At 45.1% G+C, this 26,189-nt stretch overlaps 1 protein-coding gene and 1 non-coding gene across 4 annotated transcripts in view; one reads left to right on the top strand and one right to left on the bottom strand.

The window, feature by feature from the left end:
• Window positions 1-1,855: 1,855 nt before the first annotated feature.
• TRNAA-AGC (transfer RNA alanine (anticodon AGC)) lies at window positions 1,856-1,927 on the top strand. The gene has a single exon. It is a non-coding gene; the product is annotated as a tRNA-Ala (tRNA).
• Window positions 1,928-8,959: 7,032 nt separating this feature from the next.
• CHST9 (carbohydrate sulfotransferase 9) overlaps window positions 8,960-26,189 on the bottom strand; it is a 187,364-nt gene continuing 170,134 nt past the window's right edge. For all 3 annotated transcript variants that reach the window (XM_031690310.2, XM_031690312.2, XM_072949069.1), the window contains one exon: window positions 8,960-11,905. In XM_031690310.2, the coding sequence (XP_031546170.1) occupies window positions 10,814-11,905 (1,092 nt within the window). In that variant the 3' untranslated portion in view covers window positions 8,960-10,813. The remainder of the gene's footprint in view (window positions 11,906-26,189) is intronic.

The raw sequence follows: 26,189 nt of genomic DNA, 5'->3' as shown, positions 1-26,189 counted from the left end.
CAAACCCTTATGGATGTGAGAGACTCGGACATTTCCGTGGGGTTTATCCCCCCCCTCTGTTGCCCACTTGTATCTTCCTGGGGCATCCGGGGAACTTGGCCATTTCCTGCTCTACAGGGCAAATTAACCTGGTGTTATCAGCACAGAGAGTTAATGTGATGACTTGCAGAACGTCAAGATAATCAAGGCCTCTGTGCAGCCGACTCCAACAAAAGGCACAGAACTACCACAGCCCTGGAGCAAGACGGTGAATATTCTCTCTCTTCTGTGTGAAACTGATCTGTGTTTGATCTTTTCTGTCTTTTCTGTTGAAGGGGAAGAATGCTTTCACTAGATCAAAATCCACAAGCCAGAGGTCAGATGTTTACACGCTGAGCTCCTTGCTTGAAAAAAAAAAGACCTTATCCCCTTGAGAAAGGGTTTTCTCAAACTATGAGAAGAAGAGGTGGTAAACAGCCCCCCAATCTTTTCAAAAAGGGACTTTGCATCCTTTGTTAGGGTACCTGTGCCTTTGGGAAAATACCCAGACGTTTCCAGGTCTGTAAGCTATTGGGTCCGAGCGAACGTTAATATGGAGGGACCCAAGACACCATCATCTGAAAGGCTGCAGAAATGTGACTGGTACTAGCCGTACGAACTCTGCACCAGAAGTGGACGCGGCTTGTCAGGCATTCAGCAACACGGGGCTTCAGAACTGGATGGCCCACTGGCCATTGGCGGGAGCTGACAAAGTTGTTCTCAGACCCATCTCCTGCCTGTTGCAGTTTTTGGAAGAGTTCCTCCACCTTGTAACCCCCAGGGTAAATTAGAGCCGTCAGCGCTCTTGGTCGACGAAGAGGTCACCTTTTAATCTTCCCAGTCTTTTCTATGGAACAAACCTGAGATACGGGCCTGCCTTCTGTTACCTGCAGCTTTAAGACTTCAGTCGTCAAGTCGCTCTGGTGTGTCATCCTTGTTCGTCCAGCACTGCCAGTGTCCTGTGAAGGAGGGAGCCCGAAACCCAGAGCTGGGTCCAATCAGTTCTACGATATGACTTTGCTGAGTGAATGTCAACTACAGACGTGGCACTGAAGAAAAAGCAAGAAATGTGACAGAGACTGTCCCCGACACACGGAACTGTCTCCTTTTCCCGTGGGAACGTGTAACTTTGGAAAAGTGGCTACAAATGATCCGACCTGGCCTGGGTGGGGAGGGGGCTGGTCAGGAAAGGCTCTTCTGAAGACCGATGACGTTCTGAAGACTGGCCCCGGGTGTCCCAGGCCCAGAGACTCGCCCTCTGCAAGGCCCTGCGACGGGGAGCAGCGTGCTTCTCTGAGGCGATCCTGGCCCAGCCTGGTCAGGGCGCGGGGCTAATGGAAAGAAGGGAGCTGAGGATGGATGGCGTGACTGGTTTTTCTTACTTGTTTCTACGTGCTGGTTAGGAAACCCACCGTTTTAAACGATTATCTTATTAAAAATAATCAACACTTGAAAATCCGAGATTCAAATAGATGTCTATTTATTGAGCAAGACGTGCATAGTTTCTGCCCGCAGGTAGCTTAGAATCTAACAGAAAAGTTAAGACCCATTTTCATACTGTTATTTTACAAGTTATAATGTGTTGTAAGGGAAGGACACGGGGCTAAGTGAACATTGGGGTAGGTGTGTGACACTCGGTCCTATGTTCATTTCTTCAAAAAATATTTAATGAGTACCTTCTCTGCCATTACAGAGATGAACAAGAGAAGGAATTCAGTGAACTGGGGAGTCAGTTGCATACAGAAATGATTAGAATTCTCTCAGAGCAAAGAGAGAGACACGCACAGGGTCTCATGGGATGATAACAGTAGTTATAATTTATTTAAGTACTTGGGTTGGGGGTATAGCTCAGTGGTAGAGCACATGCCTAGCATGCACGAGGTCCTGGGTTCAATCCCCAGTACCTCCATCAACTAAACAAACAAACCTAATTACCCCCCCAAATTTATTGAGCACTTATTAAACACTTTACATAATTTTCCCATTTATTTCTCCCAATAACCTGACAAGGGAGGTACTGCTCTCCTCATTTTTGATATGAGAAAACTAGCACTTGGAGAAGTTAAACAAATTGGAGCTGTCCCAAAGGTTGAAGGTTGAAGATGTGGAATTCCAACCCAGCTCTTGGTGATGACAAGCCTGGGCGCTTCCCCAGCAGAGCAGTGTGCTTCCCAGTAACGCCAGGCTGGGGCTCTCACTGCAGAGTGAAGACTGGCAGTGTGGAGGGTGGCGCCGAGCAGAACCAGAGTGGGAGAATGGTCAGAAAGGAATGCAGCATCGCACGCAAGACAGGCTGAGGGTTTGAACCAGGAGAGTAACTGCGTGGATGCGAGGGGAGGAGAAGCTTGAGAAGAATGTGGGTGGTGAAGGCAGTGGCCTTTCCTTGGCTGCAGGGAGTCCGCACGGGGAGAAGTCTGGCTCGACTCCTCGGCTCCTGTCGTGGGAGACAGAGCAGATGGATGGAGATGACATCGAATATAGAAAAAGCAGGTTTGGGGGTTAGATGATGAGTTCAACTTTAGTCATGAGGAGCTGGAAGTGCCAATGGGCCACTTCGGTGAAGAGGTCCAGCAGGAAGCTGGAAGTCTGAGCAAAGGTCTGCTGCAGACGTGTGGGCTGGAGAAAGAGATTGCGAGCCATTAGTCTATGGGCGGAGCTACAGCAAGGAAAAGGGAAGAGATTCCCCAGGCAGAGTGGGTGCAGTGGGCTGAGTGAGGGATAGTCGTCGGGGTGGGGAGAGGAAGGGGTGACGTTGAGGGGGGAGGGGAGGCAGCATCACATCAGAGGGGGCATGTGAGGGGGCCGTAAGGGAGAGAGAAAAAAGGGTCACTTCAGGCAGCGCGAATAGTAGGAACAAAGTAGGCAGAAGAGCAAGGCTGTTTTCAAAGAATGTAATGGTTCAATCTGGATGGATCATAATGGGCTTGATGCCATTACTGGGTGATACTGGATAAAAGTTACATTGTCTAGAGCCTTAAAGCCAGGCAGTGAGAACCTGGGAGCAGAACGATTATGTAGGAAGTTTATTTTCAAAGCGCGCAGAGTGGATTAAAGGGGGAAGTTATATGTAGAGTGGAATATTACTCAGTTTTAGAAGGAAGGAAATTCTGACATGTCTACAACATGGGTGAGCCCTGAGGACATTGTGATACATGAGATAAACCAGTCACAAAAGGACAAATACTGTATGATTCCATTTACATGATGTACCAAGAGTAGTCACATTCATGGAGACCGAGAGTAGAATGTGGTTACCGGGAACTGGAGGAAGGGAAAGGGGAAGTTATTTAAAGAAGAATGAGTATGAAGTTTTAGTTCTGCACAATAAAAAGAGTTCTGGAGATGGACAGTGGTGATGGTTGCCTAACCACGTGGACATACTTAATGCCCCTTAAAAAGTTAAGACGGTAAATTTTAGGTTATGTGTATTTTACCACAATCAAAAGCTTAAAAAGGAAAAATGGGGAGAAACAAGAGAAGAGCAAAGGGAAAGGATGGTGGTTGGGGGTGGGGGTAGGGCTTTTTCCAGAGGCTATTTCTAATCATCCAGTGAATGTGGTGTGGCCAGAACTGGGTAGACAGCAGTAGAACTAAAGAGTGGAAACAGGAAAGGGCTGTGTTTATATGCCAGAAATGGTCAGGTGTTGGCAATGTCATATGGTTCAACCTAATAGAAAGGAAAGGAGAGACAAATTGTTTAACGAAGTCCATGAAATGTACATTCTTACCATTTCAGTTAAATTGCAAAATATTTCCTGGGGCACTTGCTTTCACACTAATAAACCACATAGCAAATACTTTCCATTTTCAATCATCTTATGTCAATTTGAAAATGGCTATTTTTTTACGGGAGAAATTCACACTGTCTTCACTTTGTTCAGTGTGACGCGAAGTTGCCAAAAGTGCCTCCAGTACACATTTGTCTTTTGTGTTTCAACAGGGGAAAGTTTCCATTTCCCCATTTCATCCCAAAAGCTTTCAAAAAGTGTTGGGCAGTGCCCAGGGCCGTCCCCATAGCTCACTTTGTTTCAGCTCTACTTTGTGCAGTTGGCAGACTCAGGTGCCAAGTTTCTGCTTCAGCGCTGGTCAAAATCCCATGCAAGATTTTGGTACCACCACCTGCTGATCCATCTCTGAATTGAGAATTTTTCACTTTTAAGAGAGCAATGGAATGAAAGGAGCAAGTTTGATTATTACCTATAATCGACTAGGATTTAAAAAAAAAATCATATACACGTAAGTGGCGCTCAAACTTTGTTGTATGTAAGACTAATCCCAGGATGATGGTGAAAAGGTTTTCTGCTCTTTGGGGACAAGAGTCATGGTTAGTGCTTCCCATGGCTGTGTTTTGGTTTTCTCCAGCTCTCCAAGTGTTGAAGTAGGAGAAAGAGGGGTTGAAGCACTGAGAAGCAAAGATAATGGGGTGTCCTTGGGAAGGCTAAAGTCACCCAGGAAAATTGCAGGAAGGAAGTGGAGAGGAGTGTTATAAGCCAGATAGGGAGATGCTCAGAGACATCTGGGAAACAGGCAGTTTTCAGAGTTGAGGATGAGTGGGTCCACCTTCAAAACAGGAGGAGTTTTTCAAGAAAGGTTATGGAAAAACAGTCTGGATGCATTTATGGGAACCAGTTTTCGTCCCTAGACACCGAGGCTCCAAGGGCATGGGAGAATGACTCATCTCTGCTGAAGGGGATGAAAGGAATGTGTTGCCGGGGGACCCAGTGGCTAAGACAGAAGGATGCCAAAGAAAGGGACTGGATTTCTCCCAACATGTTAGTTGGTCAAAAGAGATTTCTTCAAACAATGAAATATTGGTTGGCCATCCCACTGGGCATAAGACCAGAGGACAAGCAGCATTTCAAGCGAGGGTAAGAAAACCCAGAATGTGACAACCTCATGGACTGCACAACACACATCTAGACAAAGAAAATGTTCAGAAGTCACTTTTCCTCAGGAAGCTTGGTGGATGAAAGAACACACATTTCAGAGCAGAGGTGGCAAAGTGGGAAACTCAGGGTTCAGCCAGGTAAGGCGGATGTGTGATGACAGCTGGGTGGAGAGCATGAACGGGAGAGATCTCTGGCCTCATCTAAAGGGGCCGACCTTGACTCTGCCTGTTTTCAGTTAGGCAGGTAGGATGCAGAGTAACAGAAATTCCCTATCATTGATAAAGAGTCCCAATTTTTAAATGTTGCTGATGAATTCAAATACAAAATAAAATGCTTTATAGGTCAGACCAGACATCTGTGGCCAGATGTAGGCAGTCAGTATGTGGTCTCAGCTTTGGAGCCAGAGAGACCCTGGCAGGCACCTGGCTGGGGGGGGGGTGCCATTAAACCTCTCTGACCCTCAGTTTTCTCACTTATAAACTGATGGATGGAATAATGTTTCAATCGCCTCTTCTGGGGAGTGGATTAGACATACTGTTCATGCTGTTAAATGGATGTACATGAAGTGTTTTTCCAGTGTCTGTTATCCAGTAGGTGCTCAGTAAATGGCTCTCATATGACCAGAATCATGCATTTTTTTTCATCATTTCCTCCCCAAACTTCATGAACAAATACATCATCCTAGGAATGTCCAAGACTGCTGTGTTCACAGCTATACTTCAAACTAAGGTGTGACTGTTAGGATAGAAAAGGCATGTGGCTTGGATCCCTTCCCCCAGTTGCCCTGCTCTGGAGCCTTCTCTTTAGATCCACAGATCCTACAGACACCCGAAAGCCACAAGGCAGAAATATACACACGATCCACTAAGAGATGTGGTAGAGGAGCCTTTACATGGCATCATGAAAACTTTTATTAAAGGAACTCTTTCTTTCCATGCAGTGCTTTGCTAGAAACTGTGCAAAGCGAATGAAAGAGACACAGTTTCTTTCCACCTAAGACATATTCCAGTGACAATAGAGATTTTGTACGCATATAAAGAGCGACAGAGCAAATGAACAAGTGATTAATGAAGCAAAGGACCAAAAGGTAGGGAAGGAACGCCTGTGTTTATTAGCAAGAGAAGAAGGTGATGCGTGTCACATTAGGAGGTCATTCTGTCTTCTTCCATTGTTAAGAGAGCACCTGAAGAGATGAGATTTCAAAACTGAATAATCGAAAAAGATCGCTTGGTGAGTTACCATGAAATGAACGTCCAGATAGAGAGAAGAGAGTATTTCACATAGGAGGTAAGAGTTGAGCAGAAGCTTAGAGATGAGAAAAAAATAATTGCTTAAGTAGATTTGAATACATCTGCCTGGAAGAAGAAGATTCTCATGACGGATTAAGATGGGCGCAACCAGGCAATTCAGAGCATTAAATGATGCAGAGTGGACGAATGATGTTGAACTCAGAGCTGGCCCTCCTCAGGCAGAGGACCTCGCAGGCTGAGCAGGTCTGTCTTCTTCTGGCTGAGCACGTATTTAACTTGACTTTTCCCGTGGTCTATTTCAGTTGGTTTAAGTCTAACCGCTCCTCTGTTCTTCACTGCAACCTTCCTGAGTTAGTTGAGGGTTATCTAACTACTGAACTAATACTGGGGATGGGAACTTGGGAAAAAGAGGTGAGAGCCATTGCTTAGTTTCTCAGTGTAGTCGTGGAGTTCTCACTTTGGCTGACTTGCTGAGCTGCGACCATCTTCCACACCAAGTGCCCATGTGCGGAGAACTGGCGGGACTCCCTCCCTCTTGGACTACGCTCCCCTTGACCTTGCCCTCTCCTGCAGCCATCCCGACTCTCTCGTCCAAATGATATTTTGTTTTCATTAAGCTAAATTTGTTCCAAAGACTTGTCCCTCTCTTTTTAAAAACTCTGTGTCTCATGATCAACTAGAGATTAAGAAAAAAAAAAAAAGAAAAGGAGGAGAGGAAGTCTAATTTTTTATAAAATCTTTGAAACTGTCAGTTGAACTCAGCAAGAATAAAGGGTTAAGCTGATCCGAAATGTCAAAAAAGTTTCAAGATGCCAATATATATATACTTCTTGCCTTTGGCTGTTCTGAATATAGATAAGAGAAAGCAGAAGTAAGTTGTTACGTTTATAGCATTCTAAGAAGAGAGCGTGGTCCTGGTGTTTGCTGCTCGTGTTCATTTCCCTGCCTAATTACCAGCTGAGTCTCTCTAGGCAAGTTACGCAGCCACCCTCTGCTTTAACTTCCTTTATTGTATATGGGGTGGTGATGGCGGTGCGTGTAACACCCTCTAACTTAGTGTGACTATGGAGATGAAATAAATTAATGCCTGAAAAGCACTTCAGCATTGAGTAACTGTTAGCTATAATCATGAATATTATTGTAAAGAATATGATTGAAATTGAGACAGAGTGACTCCAAAGGTAGGACTAAACTATGTTGGCCCTGGTTGAAGATCCTCAGGTGGCTGAGCTCCTATCAAATGCCTCGGCCAACCGTTCTTCAAATACCAGGGCACTTTGGGGATGTTAGCCACAGGCAAAGTTTCTGCTTCACCATCTTCCAAGAAGGCTTAGAGTTTTAAAGTTGCCCCAAGGGGCCAAGTGAGAATTCAGGGGAGGGAGATGTTTATTACAGCCCCAGCCTACTAATTCCAACTTCCACTAATTCAGCAAGTGATCTCTTCAAAGGGAACACTACGATTCAAAATTCTCTGCGTCTGCTTATGTATCCCCTCAGCTAAGCACTAACGTGCAGTGTTAAGGAGATAACACCATTTGAAGAATAATTATTCATGAAAACAGTGTAACAGTCTTTTTTTCCTCTTTGTAGTTTAAGTGGTGTCCAGGTGGTTGCTGAACTGCTAGAGAATATTTTATACGCCATGAAGTTGGAGAATTAGCAAGTGGCCCGCATTCCCACTGGCTTACTGGGTATTTCCAAACACACCATGTCAAAATCAGACAGTTGGGTGTCCTGTGCATACGTTTATGTTGAAGTTTATGGCAGTTTCTGGGCATAATCACAAGATTGTGTCTCCATAGGTAGTTCCCCAGGTTAAATAACTGTGGTTTGGGGTTTCATTGCCAACTTGTTACCCAAATAGTAATTCTAGACAGGAGAATAACAGAGTGGAGGGGCCTTCCCAGGGTGTCACTGCTGTCTGTGAAAGAAAATCAGACCCTTAGGGTTTAATTAGAGGACTTACAATTACACCAAAAGCGTGCTACTGTCAGCTGGGGACACTGCACATCTGGAAGATGGGTCTCGATGTGGTCACTTGCCTTTAGGGAATGAAATCCAAGAAACTGCGACTGTCCAGTGGGACAGTGATGTTCACGGTTGGCGTTATACACAGGCAGAAATGCCAAAGGTCAAAGTGAGCCAGTCTGCAAAGCAGAGTAATTCAGGCGAGATAAATGGGAAATGTACTTAAAATTCCAAAGAATCCAGGATGAATGTGGTATCTTTGGCCCTAAGATGAAAAGACGTCATTTAAAAGGAAGAACAGGTACATAAAAGTGTGTTCTTCCTCCATGAAAATGTACACGGCCCCCGGAACGCAACCACACAGGATGCCGGTTGGCATCAGAGAGTCTGCTTAGGGAAAGGATGACTGAGGGGCCCCCCACGGTCACACAGGCTCTGAAGAGAGGGTCAGGAGAGGAGCTGTTACAGCATAAGGGATAGAACAGCTTTGACAGGGAGAATTTTGTACCATTTTCTTCCTCTCACCCCTTTTCTCTACCACTGATGCCAGACAATCACAGATATGGACATATCATTGGTCGGATATATGTATGCACGATTGGTTACATATATGATTGTGCATGTAGACATAGTCTATCCTCTCAAGTGCATTAGAGATGCCAATAAGACAGACGACCCTTGTTTCCACTTTTTGTTTCTTTCCAAACTTATGAAAAGAAAGGTCGTTTGTTCCTTTCATGGTTTCAGGAGTAACTTTGAGAAAACCACCTCTATCCTTTGTAGCAGATTCCATCTCAAACCGGTTTTGTGTAGTTGAAGAACAAACTGTCAGGCTTCTTGGCACGTTTTTATTCTTTCTCTCTCTTTCTCCATAAAAAGAGAAGTTCAATGTCTCTGAGTTACTAGGAATCCGCTCTACATGGTACGGCAAAATTTAAATGACACGATTTAGATTACACCAGAGTAAAACTCCTTAGAAACAGAGAGCACAGCTCAAGTGCGTGGTTCAGAGGGAAGAGTAAATGGGGTGGAACAGTAGTAAAAGTCTGGTTGTGGAAGGTTTAATACTTACGATCCGGCGGCCTGTAGTAGTTAGTCACTCACTCCTTGGGAGACAAATGGGACGGGGTAAAATGTGTGAAGAATGAAGCAATTCAGGAAAACTCAGCCATGAAATGGAAAATCAAAATGAAATAAGGGCGACTGTCACTATCTTGGTCTATTAATATTCAAATGTTAATACTTTTCTTTGAGAGCCATCACTGAATACTTACTGACAAGAAAAAATGGTAGCTTGAGAAGAACATATTCCAGAAACGCATTTAACAGGGCTTGAACGTGGCGTCTGCTTAACTCAGAGTAACCGCTGACCAATTCAAGTGCACTTCCCATCCAAATGCATCTTCGAATTTAGGATCCCTTGGAAAAAAAATTCCCCAAATGCATTGCAACTTTTCATAGGGGTGACACATGACCGTATTTTCCAGAGACTCTGATTTAATATCTGAATGCAGTCGTACTTGACTCTCTTAAATAGAGAATCGTTAAACTTGAAAAGAAAAGACCTTAATTTGTATATGCATAAGCCTATTAAAAAACTTTTCTAGGGGCTCTTGTTATGTTTATTCTCTAGAACATAACCTATCTTTGAAGTGGTATATTCGTTTTCAAAAAAGCATTCCCAAGCCGAATAATTAGACTGAAAACAAAAGCTATTCTTTGAGTATATTTCCCACATAAAGCCATGCACGTGATGCTTTGATTCAAATAATGAATGCTCTTACAAAACTTTGTTATCGTTTGAGGTCTATATGCAGACTAGCAACTTTTGTTTTTGATGATCATTCCATCCTGAAACAAGTTCCCGCACCTCCACCCCCCATTAAACCAGAATTAGGAGCACATTTCTATCCAATGGGGCTTAAACTTCTCCACCGCCTGCTTCAGAAGTGAAGACCTCTAGTGGTTATGTTCATTTTGTCTCTGCAAAGAGAGCTCAAAAGAAGACACAATTTCCTGAAGTTTTTCTGGAACAGGAAGGTTGCCTTTGTTGCTTTGATCTTAGCATGTTGTGCTTTTTTTTTTTTATTGGCTGTTGAGTATTAAAAGCCACAGCCTCATCTGGTTTTTCTGCTATATTCTCATATTATAAATCATATGATGCCTTCCAATCTAAAGTAAAATGCTCAGGTCCAAAATACCATTTTGAAATTTGTTTATCATTATAGCTGATAGAAAGATTTCCAAGGGTCTAAGAAAGCCATCCGATATTTGATTCATATGCCACAAACTGCTAACAGTATCTCCATGCACTTCAGACAACACAGCCCAGAATGGAGACACACGCTCATGCTATTTCAGAACCCCCTTCCTAGCACTGCACGAGGCTGCTGTGGCTCACGTAGCAACTGGCTAGGTTACTGCTTCTATAATATAATTCGTACCGCAAAAGCGGCTCTTTTCCAAACATTTTAGAGCAACTGGAGTTGTTTGCATGTCTCTGTTAGGTAATTTTCCTATAACTTTGTGCCAGTTGGTTTCATACTATTTGGTAGAACTCGTCATTAAATCAAGACAACTGCACTTGGTTGAATTTCTCTCATACAGAGAATTATAGGAAAATTACAGCTAGCTGATTTCAGGCCCTCATCACGACGTAAGTACAGGATGTTAGAAAATGAATGCAACCTACAAAAACGGAGTTGTATAATTAAACATCAAGTAGTCCAAGGAATAAAAGTCATAGATTAATTGTCTCTCAGTTCTAGTCAGATCCTTTAAATACTGTCTCACCACCTGAGCATTGGTTCTTCTATCAGAAGCGTGTCGATCCTTAAAGTTGGGAAATTTCAGCTCTTTCGGAGCTCCAATCAGCTGTAAAAAGTAATTGGCATCTTCTTCCAAAGTTTCAAATTTCCCGACAAAATCATAGCTGATCAAACACGGATAGCAGAGTTTGCTGACCTTTTCCCAGTGGATGTCCATGCCTACTGGACGGTGCGAATCCAGCAAATAGTGAATGAACTCTTTGAATTTGACTCCAGAGCCATTATTTAATGCCTCCTCACAGGCATTCGGCCGGTATTTCTTTATGATTGCCTTCCCAAACACAGGATGGTAGTAACTATTGGGGTGTTCAAATTTGTCCCTAAATGCTGATACCAACCTTTCCATGGGATCACGAACAAACACAGCTTTGATGTAGGTGTTTAAACGAGTATGAATCCCTTTTAAGTCAAAGCTGTCGAGCTTTTTCAAATGCTTCCCATAGTGAACAGCATCATGAGAGATGTTGTCCGCAGAGGGAGCCAAGCCACTGAGTACCATTAGAACTCTCTTCCAGTTGGAACAGCCAGCTTTCGGCACTTCACAATATAAGATTTTGTGTTTGTCTTCCACATAGATCCTGGATACCATGTGAAAAAGATGTGACTGAGGGCGACTCACCCCGCCATATTTCTTGCAAAATTCCTGAAGGAAGGACCGGCGTTTTTCTTGAGTTGCATCAGCTCTCTTCCATTTGCCATCACTGACTAAGCTTTTGTTTAAAGGGCGAACATCCATTGGCCACTTCATTTCGCTGAACTTCCTGAAAAGGGTATTAGTCCCTTGATGTCTTTCAGTCAACTTAACTGTTGGTGACCCTGTGGTCCTACCCAAGGCTCGTGCCTCACCTTGTGGGTGGCTGGTCTCTGTTAAGACCCGAGTGGGCTTCTCAGAGTGGAGTAGGAGATTTTCTGTTTTCTCCTTGCGATCCCTGGGCATGTGGGACTTGGGGTTCTGTTAAAATACAGAAGGAGAGATGTTGAAGGCACATTTACAAATGTGGGTATATTGATAAGGAACTTAACATACTTGTTTTAAAATGTTATCTGTAGATCGACTATACTTAGAAACAGAAAAAGAATGTTACTGAGGAGAGTACATTTCATGTAAACTGCCAGAACAAATTAGCAAAGCATGTGGAATATACATTTTGCAGTAAGCATCTTCACAGAAAACGTAACGATGAAAGATGGAATCCATGCATTGTTTTGAATCAAAGCTTCACATCTTACATTACATACATTTGGGTTACTATTACGCTATTCATTTAATGTTAACATGATGCATTACATTAATGGATTTTTCTCATACTAAATTATCTGAACATTATTGGGATAAAACTACCAGTTACTGCTTTGAATCTATGAGCACAGTGAGTTTGCTATTGTTTTTGTATTGTCTTTGCATCCATAGCAATCAATTGCATAATCTTACAAAATGCCAAAAAAAAAAATTCACAAGGTGGAAAGGAAAAGGAATCTTCTATCTTAGCTTTGCCTATAATGCAATAGAATGTAACGCCATCATTCTGTAGGTCAGTGATTCTTCAGCTATTAAGAAGTGTGTTACTTAGTGCATTTGAATGTAGATACAAAAAGTAGCTGCATTTGGACTGAAATTTTTGTTGTTTTGGGGAGGCATTCTGTAATGTCCAGAACAGTTCCATGTTGTAAATTACAACTTAAAATTGAAGCAAGGCCAATTTAAAATTCTAATGACCACTTCAAGTTTCCAAGCACTTGCAAAATGTAATAGATTTATCTGTTTCCCTTAGAAAGCGTTTTATTTTTCTAAGCTCATTTATCACAGTCGTTTCGTAACTATAGTCATACTATCATATAATTTCATTCACGTACAAGACCATCCCTCGTTCCTAAGTGAAGAATGACTAAGGAGTCCAGAAAGGTCTCCTTGATGTCCTGCTAAATAAAACTGCCCAACGCAGGATGAGAATTTAGTTCTCTTGTCAGTGGGATGAATCACCTGATTTATCATCGGCTCTCTATCTGACTACATCCTTTCCACAATTCTACTGTCTATAGCAATTGCTCTCAAATATTTGTTACATGAAGGAATGCATGTATGAACGGAATTAAGTCTTCAAGGATGATTAGGAATTTTCTGGCAAATTGAGCAAAAGAGCACTGTGTGTGGGAGGCACCTCCAGGCATCATGGTCCTCCCACCAGGTGAGTTTTAAGGAGCAGTGCTTCTTCCTAGTGGAAGAAGATTGTGTAACCCCTGATCACCGCGGACCAACTGGCACAGCCCCACCAAACAGCTGCCTACGTCCTTCACTCCACTGAGCCAACTCTTTGGGGTTTCAACTCTAAAACCATTGGTCTGCTGTCTTCTCAGAGACTGCCAGGAGGACTCTGAAGCCTCGAATCCCTCTTTACTCTGATCAACAACTTGTCGCCCAGAAAGTGTTCACGTGTCATATGAAATTTGACTTGAGGTTTGACAGATCACGGGGGTTACTGCTAGACTGTGTGGGAAGTGCTTAGCACAGTCCTGAAATCAAGCTGCTGCCATATTTCTGCTGCTGTTTCTTCAACAACTACAGCTAGAAAAAACGCTTGCGATTATCATTGTCTAGTCCTAGTAGTTGCCGCAACAGCACTTCATCCCAGTGACCTAGTGAATCTCGTTTCCCCGGTTGTCCATTATTACCCAGGCTACAATTTGTGTTTCTACATATGACCCTATTGATCATCTCCCTGCCTCGTTAATAAAAACAAAAACAAAAACAGCCTTCCACTGTGTGCCCTCTGGACCTTCCGCTTGCGGTCATCAAACTCCCCTTTAATCTTCTGGAATGGACTTCTGGAATGTTTGTTTCCCATGACTTTCTCTGACGAAACCTGGTTGGCCCCAGAGACTCTGCTTCCCTTGCACTTTTTTGAGCAGATGAAGCTTCACTTTTTTCCCAACCACGTGACCCTCAGGCCAGAAGACAGGGAGCTGTTTCCTGGGACCTCATCATCGCGGCTTCCAGGACCCGCCCCCAGCAAAACCGCCTGCCTCCGTGCCGCACATGCGCACAGGCGTCCTGCTCAGCCTCCCTTTCCCTCCCCTCCTGCTGCCATCTGCCTCTCCCCCCGATCCTTCTGCTTGATGCACTGAAGACTTTAGCTCCTGGCTCAGACTCCTGGTCTCCACTCTTGTCCTTATGTGTTGTGACTGCTCCTTGACCACCTCGCCTCTCATAGAAGTGTCCTCTGTGTTGCACAGACCTGGCCATCACCAGAGCCTGCCCCACCTCCATCATCCCCATGACCCTCCTCGTCTCACCTCCGGTTCATCGTTACTCCCAGTTTTGCACTTTTCTGACCACTTTTCATCACTATGTTATTCAGGCTTTTGAATAACAGCCAGCATGCCTAGGGGCTCTCAGAAAGTCACCTCTGTGGGGAGGTGGTCCCTGTCCACCTTGCCTAAATCACTTTCCCCTCTGAGATGTTCTCCCACTGAGCTCTGCTTATTTTTCTCACAGCACTTAGCACAATATGAGATGATTGTATTTACTTCTACGTTGTCAGTTTCCACCCCTCTTCTACCTCTCTTGCACTAGAATATGCCTGCAGAGGTCTGATTTTTCTTGTTCTTTGTAGAATCTCTGGTACCTCGCACGGTGCCTGACACGTAGAAGATGACCAAGAAATGACTATTGAAGGAGGCAATGTGATTATAACTTAATGATGGGCTTCTGACCAATTGTTTTATGACCTTGTCGAAGAAAAACAGTGCTAATCAGAAGGTGAAAGTTAACTTAAGATGAATCACTGACCGATTCCTGGTAAGGTGCTGAATATCTGTATTCAAACAAACCTTTGGCAGGAGGGAAGACAAATCAAACAGGCACATGTAGAGCTGCTCGTGCTAAAGAAGGCTGGAGGGCGGGGATCCTTGCCTGCCTGCCGGAGCAGATTGGTTCAGTCCCTCCATGCCACCTGGGAACCCCAGGAGGCTTGCCAGCAACCTGGACTCCTAGGCCTCACTGTGGACACCCCAAAAAAGGATCTCTGGGGATGGGGCTCCTAACTCTAATTGAGACAAGCTCCCCAAGCAGTAATGGCATTTGGGGTCCACCGAACTGGAGCATGGCAAAAGAAAGTAAAAAAAAAAAAAAAAAAAAAAAAAAGTTCTTATTTCTCTTATTGCCCAGGAGAGGGAGACACCAAATAGGGTGGACGTGAATATTTCAGTAAGCAGAGACGAACGTCAGGTGTCACCTCAGCCCTCACCTGGACCAGAAGAAACACCCTTCACCTTCGTCCACTTCCCTTTGCTGCAGCTCCCTGCTCCCCAAGCCGCTTTCCAATCACTGGTTTGGCTAGGAGATCACTGCCCGGGGAAGAGTGCATTGCTCATAAATCAGACTTCAATCTCCTACTAGTTTACTGAGTGCTCATCTGTTTCCTCTACTTTGACCAAATCAAGGTATGGACACAGGCTTAGTTCTAAGTAATGACACCCCCTGAGGCTTCTTGTTGGTTGGCCGTGAGGCCTTCTCCCGGCAACACCTCATTTCGCCATCACGCACCTTACAGAGCAGTTACCAGGATGTGGCGACATCCTCCGCCTCCCAGCCCTCCCCTCCACTTTCTTCTAATCGCAGCAAAGGCTTTCCATAACTGAGGGGTTTGCACTGCTGGTGTTTTAAATTTGAGGTTATACCAACGACCCGCCATCACCATCATCATAATAAAAACAGTTCACAATAACAACTAGAGAAAACGCTTACATTTCCATTTTCCTTCAGGCTCTTCGTTCAGATTGTCCCTCAAGCAAATGTATAGAAAACCACACATCCTGCTCCTTCCCAAAGGGGCTCCTCCTGCACTCTTATCTATTTCTGGGATGGTTCTGTTACCACTCACAAAATCTGAGAGGTGCTTCAACAATCAGAAAGTAAACTGGTGACTTCACAGCTCATCAAGTCTTTCGAAAAATCTTTTCTTTTTTATTTATCGTCTCTTAACTGGATATTCTTTAGTAACCTCCTAACTAGCCTTCCTGAAACTTCCTGCCAAATTAGTCTTCCTAAAACATTTTACTTTTCATCCCCTTAAAATCTGGAACTGGCTCAACTACATATAAACTGAAGTCCCGACTCAGCTGGCATTGGCAGCCTGTCACCGCTGGGCCGCATGTCACTTTGTGTTCTGGGTCCTCTGTTTGCATCTATCAGCCTCTCAGCATCTCCCACCCACGCCCTCCCCCCTTTCTCGGGACTTCCCAAATCTCCTAAGTTGATATAAAATCCTGCTCTCTCCAGGAAAACCACCCAGGTCTCCAGCGAGGGATTCCACTCCTTGCTTCCACACTTAGTCTACACCATCTGTAAAGAAAATAACCTTTGTTCCTGCATACACAGTTATTTGATTTTTTTATTGGAGACACTCTTTCAGCCACAGCTAAATTGTAAACTTTGGCAGAAATCTGTAGTTTTCCATAAGTACCTTTAAAGAGGCATTTCCTAGACAGAGAGGTAGAGACCATCACACAGTCTTGCTGTTGACTGAGTGCCCGCCACGAGCCAGACCCATTGCGCCCACTGCCGCCTCCTGCCACGCCAGTCTTCCACTTTCCAGAGGAAGAAATGGAGCCTCAAAAACATCAATGTGTTTAAGACACACAGCTGGAGAAAAAGGGCCAATTCATGGGCTCAGTTTTGCTTTTTTCTTTCTTTTCTGGGCTCAAAGACTTTTCCTGTCCACGTTGCCCCTTGCAGAGCAGAGAAGGGATGCAGGGTCTGGAGGTCAGCACCACTTGGAGAATGATGTGGAGGAGGAGCCTGTAAATGACACTGTCAGTGACTGGCTCAGGGCACACATCAATGTTTCCTCTTCAAGTCTGAGTTCCTTAAGGGGGCTGGACTCTGCCTTATTCCTTGTCCAAGAGAAGTCAGGCGCCTCCACGCTAGAGATGTGGTAGGAAGAAGTGTGAAGCCCCCAGAAGCTCTTTGGTGAGATTCAGAATCCAAACGTGTGGGAACATAACAGTTCATCACTGGCAGCTTTGGGGCTCGGTCTGGACACCCTCTTGAACCATAGGAACAAGTCTGGAGTCTCAATTTCTCCTGAACAGGGCAGGCAGCCTCCGAAGGCAGGGCATTGGGGTAGGTAAGGGCGCAGCCTGCCTGGGGTCAAGTCCTGACCGTGGGGCGGCTTCTTTGCCTTGCCTGGACTCAGCCACTTTTTCTGCAAAGTGGGGACACTAGCAGCAATCATCTCAAAGCTGGTGAGGATCAAATGAGTAAATAAAAGCAAAATGCTCTTAAAAGTTTCCGGTGCATGGTAAGTGATATGATGTGGCCGTCCTTCAGGAACAATTTATTTGCTTTCAGCTAAAACGTATTCCTTGCTTTCACGAAATTGAAACACAGCACTTATGGTAAAAGTCGCCTATGTGACTTTCATGCTGACTACCGATTTGCGCAGACGATGCCACTTCTGAGAGTGTCATCGACACTGCAGACGGTCTCTGCTGTGCGGGGACCTTGGTGAGCAATTAACAGACAAATGTGATGATAATATTGGTAAATAGACGGTGATTTTCCCCCCTTCTTCCTTAGTTTTGACATTTTTTCTAGTTTACTTACATAATATTACTTTTAATAATGTACCTTTTGTGATTTATCTTGAATCTAGATGCGAGTGCATTTTCATTTCTTCACATTACCATGAAGATCTAGTTATTTCTAGTCGTTAATAAGAGTAATGATGGGAGCGGGTGGGATGCTTGAAAGCCCGTCCTTCTGGGGATACAAATCAGTGTGTCCCTGCCTGATGCCTCGGTGCCATGGCTCCTCCTCTCAAATCTTAGGTCAAGGGCTTCAGAGGCTGATCGCTTAGTTAGGAGGGGGGTGAGGACCACGGCCGCATTTCCAGCAGGACACTGGGGACAGGCGAGAAGAGTGTGGGCATACAGTCCTAACACTGTACAGCCCGCCCATCTCTGCCATCCTCACGCCCCACTCTTCCATCTTCAGTGACTCGCCCAACAAATGTTTCCTGATTGCTTAGTGTGTCCTGGGCGCTGGGCTGCATGTCGGGAGTGTGGCTACAAGCCAGCCTCTGTCCCTGCTCTTCAGGGGCAGCCTCAGGGTCAGGGTAGGGGAAGGAGATGCAGAAAAAACCAAGCATTACCATACTCACGGCAGGTGCTAAGATGCAGGAAGAAAGCCATACTAGGACTGCCTAAGAGAGGGGCGTTTAACCCTGCCTAGGGGGCCAGCGAGGGTTCCCTGGAGAAAGCGTGTCCTGTGCAGAGTGACTTGTTTCCTGTCTCTGTAACTTGTCCCCACTCGTGAATATTCTTCTCCATCTTGTTTGCCAAGTGACAAGGCAGGGGCCTGGGACAAGCCGATTTCCTCACAGTATCACCCAAAGACGAGACAGGATATGTTCATTGTACAGATAAAGGTCTTGAAGCTCAGTTTACCTAACTCGTCCAGGTTAACACAGCTATTGCCAAATCTGGGCTTCAAATGTCAGTCTGAGTCATTGGTGGCTTTTTTCAGCTGCATCATCTATCAAGCAATTTATTCATTAAAGCTCATTAAACAAACTGATGTCAGTAAAGCACTAAGCACACACCTGTCACAAGAAGGCATGACAGTTAAGCACCTAGATTTTTGAATCACACAGACCAGATCTGTGTCCCTGTTCTGTCATTTTCTATCTGGGTGACCTTGGCTCACCTGCTTTATTTTGCTAAGCTTCAGTTTTCTTGTCTGTAAAATGGGGGTGATAATAACATCTATCTTGCAGGGTAGCTGAATTATAGGAAATGTGTAGTGCGAAGTATGTTTTCTACAAGGATTAGTTACTTTTATTGATTTATTTAATAAGTATTATGAGCATCTCATTGTGACAAGCATTTTCTAGGTGAATATTAGTGTTTTCCTCTGCCTTTTCCATCTCTTCCTCCTCCTCTCGCCCCCAGATACAGTGAAGTGTATGATAAACGCTCACTGGAGACACATATGAGTGGAAGAGAGGAGGATGAACACAACTGGGAGACAGAAACAGGGAAGAAAAAATCAACTGATGCACAGGCAAAAGCAAAGGAAAGGAAACAGAGGAAAAGAAGCACAATTATAGGTAATGGGACAGAATAACAAACAGTGGGGACGAAAGAAACCAGTGGACCTTAGCCTGCCCCACGCCGCAGTCTTGCAGCCATGCAACAGCTTAAACACAAAGCCGCCATTCGGGTAGTGAGGCTATTCAGGCTGATCCAACAGGCTAATTTCCATGGTCCCCTTGGATGCAAGGACTGCACTTGTGACTTGAGTCCAGTCCTCTAATGCCAACCCAGCAAGCTTCATTTAGCAGAAGACCTTGCTTTTTTAAAGAAACTCAAAATTGTAACGAGGAGTTGTGCTCAGAAAGTGAAGGACGTTCACTATGTTTGGTCATCGCTGTTTTATCTCTGAGCTCGTGTCTGCACACGTCCAGTGTGGATGAGTGCAAAACGCCGTCAGTTACATCTGGCATGAAAGACTAGAGAAGGTGGATTATGACTATTAGGGTTTTGATATTTCATTGGAATTTTAGATCTCTAATAGATTTGAAATACAGCTCTTAAAAACTGAAGTATAGTTGACATACACTATCATTGAAGTTATATACAATGTAGTGATTTCACAATTTTTAAGGCTTATGTTCCATGTGTAGCTGTTATCAAATATTGGCTATATTCCCCATGTTGTACAAGGAATCCTTGTAGCTTGTTTTATACCTAATAGTTTGTATCTTTTACTCCCTTGCCCTTATCTTGCCCCTCCCCTCTTCCCTCTCCCCACTGGCAACCACAAATTTGTTCTATCTGTGAGTCTGTTTCTTTTTGGTTATATTCACCAGCTTGTTGTATTTTTTAGATTTTTACATATAAGTGGTATACAGTACTTGTCTTTCTCTATCTGACTTATTTCACTTAGCATAATGCCCTCCAAGTCCATCAGTGTTGCTGCAGGTGGCAAAATTTCATTCTTTTTGATGGCTAAGTAGTATTTCATTGTACATCCATACCATAGCCTCTTTATCCATTCCTCTGTTGATGGACACGTAGGCTGTGAAACATAGCTCTTTAGTATCTCCAGGTTTCTGTTTAGTTTTCTAAAAATGAGTATTTGTCAGCCAGCCTCTCCTCCCTTTGCTCTGAAGATGAGTGACAGCAGTGTGTATATCTGGAGGGGAAACGGAGGAGGGCGCCCTGACTCCAACACCGTGTTGTAGACAGTCCATCCTTGCTCTTGTTTGCCTAGTGGGGTGGGGGAGAAGGAACCAGCTGCCCAGGGCTGGAATGTCTAAGTGTAAAGTGTTCCTTCTTTTGGGGAGGGGAGTATTGTTATGGACATGGATTCCCAAACAAGACATTTTCCAGGCAAGAGGAATGAGTCCATGAGGTGACTGTGGAATTGGGGGCTGACTGGGGTGAATCAGGGGGCTAGGAAACTCAAGGGCCTGTTTCTTCCCCATCCATTGCCCACTAGTCCTGAGCTACGTGAGCCCTGGGAACAGCAGTGCCTCCTGGGAGAGCAGCAGTGACACGGACAGGGACACATTCCATTTGTCCTGTTTGGTTAAGCGTCTGCCAGCCCCAGATCAGGTTCGTCTGTGTCAGCACCTCTGAGGGACACACACGCCCCTCTGGCCGACATCGCCTGCAACATTGACAAGTCAGCTTTCCCCAAGGCTGCCTCTCCCCCAAGCCGGGCTCCACCCTCTCCGTCTGAGCAGGGGACTCACTCCTGCGTGTCGCCCTGTGTCACCTGGGCCGGCACTACGCTAGGAAGAGATGGTGGCCTGTGGCATCAGATTGTGCCTCGGGAAACCTGAGGCCATGCCGAGAGGGGTTCCTTTTCAGGATTTCAGTCTGAGAAAGAATGCGAAGGAAGAATGTGAGACATAAACTTGCAGCAAAGCGGGACAGAGAGGGGGTCAGACAGAAGACCACTAACAAAGCAAATGCATGAGCCAATGGGTATTTGTCAGGTCTTATATCTTTGTGCATTAAGATACATTTTATTACTTTTATTTTGCAAATATTATTTCATTAATTATACATATTGAAGCTTTTGGGGGGGAGGTTTCTAAAATAGTTTGTTTCTCCCGAAGATGACTATTTGATTCAAGATGTCATTGAAGTGGCTACCAAGAAGCATCAATGGCCACGGCCAACTCCTTCTGGTCTCCCTGTCTTCTCCAGGCCAGGCAGGGGTAGCCCTGGGCCTCATCCCTTAGCCTGAGGCTGGGAGCCGCCAGGGGCTGTGCAACCTCACTGCCCGCAGCCGGTGCAGCAGGAGCGCCTGCCGGACGCGGTGGGGGCGGGGGGCACAGAGGGGCGCCTGCCCCCTGCAGCACAGCCTCGGTAAGTGCAGCTGTGCCAATGGAGAAGGGGTGGGAGTGGGGCAGCCCAACCCTTCCCGGCCCTGGAAGCAGCATTTTCCTGGGGAACTGTGTCTTCCCCGCTCATTACTGCCTAGTCCAAAGCTACTTGAGCCAGCTGGGAGAGCGGCAGTGACATCGGCAGGGCTGGTGTTGACATCCAACCACAACTCTTTCATATTGAGACACTGATGGAGAGGAGTCTGCTTAATCAATTTACAGAGAAACAGCTATCACCGAGCAAGCGAGCAAGCAAGCCTAATTCTCTAAAGATCCTCCAGACACTGCATCATCACCCCACCTCCCCCTTCCTCGTTATGATTCCGCAATCTGTTTTTCGGAAGGAACAAACACGTCTTGACGTACCTTGCTCAGAAATAGTATCACAGTGTATTGGCTTCACCTACTCCCCACATGAGGGAAAACCACCCTCGGCAGGAGGAAGGAGTGTAGGCTCCCTATAGGGGCTCTTCTTAGGGCCCCCATAACTGTAGCCACTAGTGACTAGACTGCAGCCAATCCTGTAACAAGATGCAGGTGGATGGATCTGAGCACCATTCAGCTACGACAGCCAAAGAAAAGACTGACACTGCTGGACCAGCTCTCAGACCGCTGGGAAGACCCTCGCCTCACCTGTGACTCATGGCCCATCGATTGAGACTGCCAGGACCAGGGCATGCCCCCTCCGGAGTGTTTACACCACCGGAGCGGGCAGGCTCTTCTTGGCCCCTGCCAGGGCTCCAGCCTCCTTCAGGTAAAGCACAGCTGTTGGATCAAGACGTATGGAGAGGGTGAGTGATGACACTGGGTTTGGGATGGGTCTTGATGGAGGATTTGCGTGTGTTGCTCAATTAAGTTCATCCTCATCCCAGCTCTGTCACATGGTTATGATCAAGTTTCCATTAAACTTAACCCAGTGTCTTACAACTGGCGACTCCGAGAGCTGGGATTAAAATCCAGGTTTGCCTGGCTCCAAACCTTGTGTTTCTCACTGCATAACACACGTTTACCCCACAGGGCTCTCAGCGCCATCACATCTGGGATTAGAAGAGTGTTTCCTTGCTGCTAGATCCAAGTGAATACTCTCCTTTGTACTGAGCCACCTTGAGGTGGCCAGATGTGTCTGAGCCAACTGGAGCTAGAGCGGACAGGGGACGCGCCAAACCTGTGATTGCTGCTCTTCTCCGACTTGAATTACATAGGTTGGGTACCAAGAACTGACACTCTGCTGGATGATCCTAAATGGTTAGCGTGGCTGAGGGCATACTGGGTTCTTGCTTCTAGAAAACCACGATGTAAACTAGTGTAAACTAGACTCCAGGTCTCTTCTTACGCTGAATAAATCCCACAGAGACGTGGTCATCCGCTCAGCTTTGATGTCAGAACAAAGCTCCTTATCATCATGGCATCTTTATTTCCACTCCTGCCTCTCCATTCCTATTGGAAACACATAGCCAGACTTGGTGGTTATGGAGTGGTGGTGTCTTTACTCCATCCTCGGTAACCTTTTCAAGAAAACTTACATCTTGGCATTTCAGGGACTGCAAATCCAGGACGACACCTAAGATGCGGGCACTTCGGAGTCGTGTGCCTGGATCAGGGGTGACCGGAGGAGAGTTGAAGGTCTCTTTCAGTCTCTGATAAACTCCCAGCGACCAGGGAACCGGGTCCCCTCGGCTTCTTATCAGCTGAGACCCTAGCTCTACGATGCCGTCTCCATGGAGATTCACACACTGAGGGTAAAAAATGCCCACTTCCTGCCACGAGTAAGAGGATGCCTGAGAGTTGGGTCATAGCACCTTCCACCTGCCTGGACCCATCCGCAGGACAGTGTGTCCTCTGGGTCCCAGTATAGAACTCGTTTTCAGCAGAATCCAGTTTCTACGTTTTAGGTCAGTAACTTATCGGATGGTTGGCCCAGAAGATGGAAACCAACAAGTTTCATGTGTTGCGTTTTGGTTAATTTCTCAGGGGTTCTGTCGCCCTCCAGGTGGCTGTCTCCCAGGTCACTGGTGTCCCTCTGCTCTACTCATCGCGTCTCCTACCTCCATCCAGTCACTTTTCTGTACCGTGTCTTCTTCAAGGTGTTTGCAGCCCCCAGCCCTGCATGGTTACAATCGTGGAGGTCTACAAGTGCCCAGACCAGTGTGCAGAAGATCTCCTGAGGGCCAAGGTAGGTTGTGAGACACAAATTTCACGCCTACTTCAGCCCAACAGCTTGTGGCATGGGAGGGAGACCAGACTTAGTGAGTTTTTACCCCTATTCATGCTTTACTTGCAACTGTCAATTCACTTTAAATCTGTACTCTCTACCAGATCAACTTCACTTACACAACAGCGTGAGTTAGGTTACACAACCTCACTACACAAATCACACAAATCACCCTGGGACAGGGGACCTAACTAATCCACCTGGGAGAGTTGCCTCAAGCTCTCATGTGTAAAAGAGAGAGAACGATGCCGACTTTATGGACTGGTGAAAAATAAGTGGAATAAATACACAATCCCTGTCATATATATTCATTAAATGTGGCTTTTCACCACAACTTTTATATTTCTGCTGAGAGTATATTACCTTCCTGCAGTCCCCCTGAGCCCTTGAATTAAAACTTGTCAGACTTTGTTCACTCACATCCCATATTTAGACACCAAGCGCTATTCATTTTTTTCTATTCATTCCCACTATCAATGTATCACTTAGACACATTTTTTTTTATGCCCACACTATTGTCATGGCTGCTAGTGGAATAAATTAAGCAATGCATTCATTTGAAGAGGATTTGAGCGTCTAATATGTGCAGTGTTGAGTGGTGTTGGGCCAGAGGGGCAAACCACTCTGATGAGGGTCTGTCCTCCTGGTACTTAGGTTCTTGTGGGTGAAGGCAGATCACGAACAGATAAACAAACAAAAGGTTTGATGGTGACACGTGTGATGCCAACACCAAAACAGCGTGATGTGATGGAACATGAGGGGCAGGTGGAGGGCGGGGAGACCAGAAGAACCAGCTGTCTAGGGAAGAGCTATTTGTGGAGAAGCTACTTGAGCTGAGATCTGAGAGACGAGAAGAAACCCAAGATCTGGGGGCGGAGCATTTCAGGCAGGGGCAGCGAGGGCAAAGGGCCCTTGAATGGGAAGGAGCTTGGCCAGGAGGAGGGACAGTGGGCAGCCCAGTGTGGCTGTTTACAAGAGAGAGGAGCCCAGGGACACAGGATGAAACCAAAGAGGAGGGCAGGATCGTCTCCTGTGGGAACATCAGGTCATGGAGAATTTAGGGTTTAGGTCATGGGAAGGATTTAGGATTTTACCCGAGGTGTAAGACGAACCACTGGAAGTTTTTGACAAGGGGATAGCAGGATGTGATGGATGCTTTAAAAAGCTCACTGCGCTGGCCCAGTGGAGAATAGAATAGGGCGAGAGGCTGGTGGCTGGGCTCCGTGGAGATGGAACAAAAAGGAAAATACAGGGCAGGGTTTTAAGAGTCCATGCTAACGGTCCTGAAGGGATTTCTCTACTCCAAAATTTTCAGTGCTATCCCATTATACTTCCTGCCAAATCAAATCTCAGTAACTTTGGTTTCCAAGTCCTCCTTGACCCTTCCCTGGCTACGTTTCACGGACTGTTGACTTTTCCAAACTCCACACTATCTACACTGTGTGGTTAATAAGCAAGCGAGTAATCACATCCTCTCTGGGGTTCTGCGCAGCCTTTAAGGTGGATTCGTCCTCTTTTTCAAGGTAGAAAATCCCTTTAGAAGAGGCTCTGTATTGACCTTTTCCCCCATATCCTCCGTCATACTTACTACAGCTCTAAACACAGGGTATGTGTGAAAATTGCTGACTGATTGATGGAAAACATGCATCACTCGCATTCGTTTCTTCAGGATTTCTCTTGTATGAAAGGTGATTATCTGTCAGTATTCATGGCATCACTGAACCAATATGCAAGGCATTCATCATCTTGGGGATAAGCAGATGAAGCTGCCTTGTAATCTTTCTATTTTGCTGGGAAAATTTCACTTGCTTCGGAGTTTATGAGGCCATAAGTGGCTCCCATCTGTTGATGAACATATTTCTAAGAGTCATTTAGTCTCAAGGATGAAATACTTGAGGGGAAGTTAAATGGTAACTTTTATATTAAGTGTCATCTCAGTAACAGAACCAAAATTGGAAGCATGTGTTCAATTTTGGTCTTACGTTTTCAAAGCTTTAGGTCAGGCAAAGAATTAATTTCATTTGTTTACAAAGCAGATTATGCCTAATAAAATCTATTTTGTTTACGGTCACATTTAAGTCAATCCATTGCCTTAGAAAATGAGAGAAATCTGATTGGCTAATTACTCAACATAGTAAATTACATTATTCCCCAACCACAGAACACTGCCCTAATTGAATTATCCAGTAATAAATAGTGTGATGGAAATATTTCCTTTTAATACATTTTGAGCAAGGCGTATACCAGTGATGAAACAGTGAAGAATCTTGTTTATTCCATCCTTGTTTGAGGATCAGCCACAGAATATAACATAAGACTTCTGTGGATAATAACTTTTTCCACATTAAAGATAACAAAGCAAGGTAGCCCTCACTGGAATCCTTACTGGTACTTTTGAATTTTCACTACTTGTCTGTGCATCTTTTCCTTCCCAGAAATGTGTTCTCTGGTAAGTGCTACTTTACAAAATAAAGTTTCAGTAAAATTGGTTTTAATTTACGCACTATCAAAGAGATATAGCTTGGATCATGCTCTCTCTGGGGAGGTAGAAAAACTCTCTAGGACACCTTCTTTCACTCTTGAGATTCGGGTGAGGACCACTTCCTCAGCAAAATGCAGATGCACAC

Source organism: Vicugna pacos, chromosome 24 (assembly GCF_048564905.1).
Source record: "Vicugna pacos chromosome 24, VicPac4, whole genome shotgun sequence".
Lineage (NCBI taxonomy): Eukaryota > Metazoa > Chordata > Mammalia > Artiodactyla > Camelidae > Vicugna > Vicugna pacos.
The sequence above is the reverse complement of the archived record's forward strand: the minus strand, read 5'-3'. Positions and strand labels throughout refer to the sequence as shown.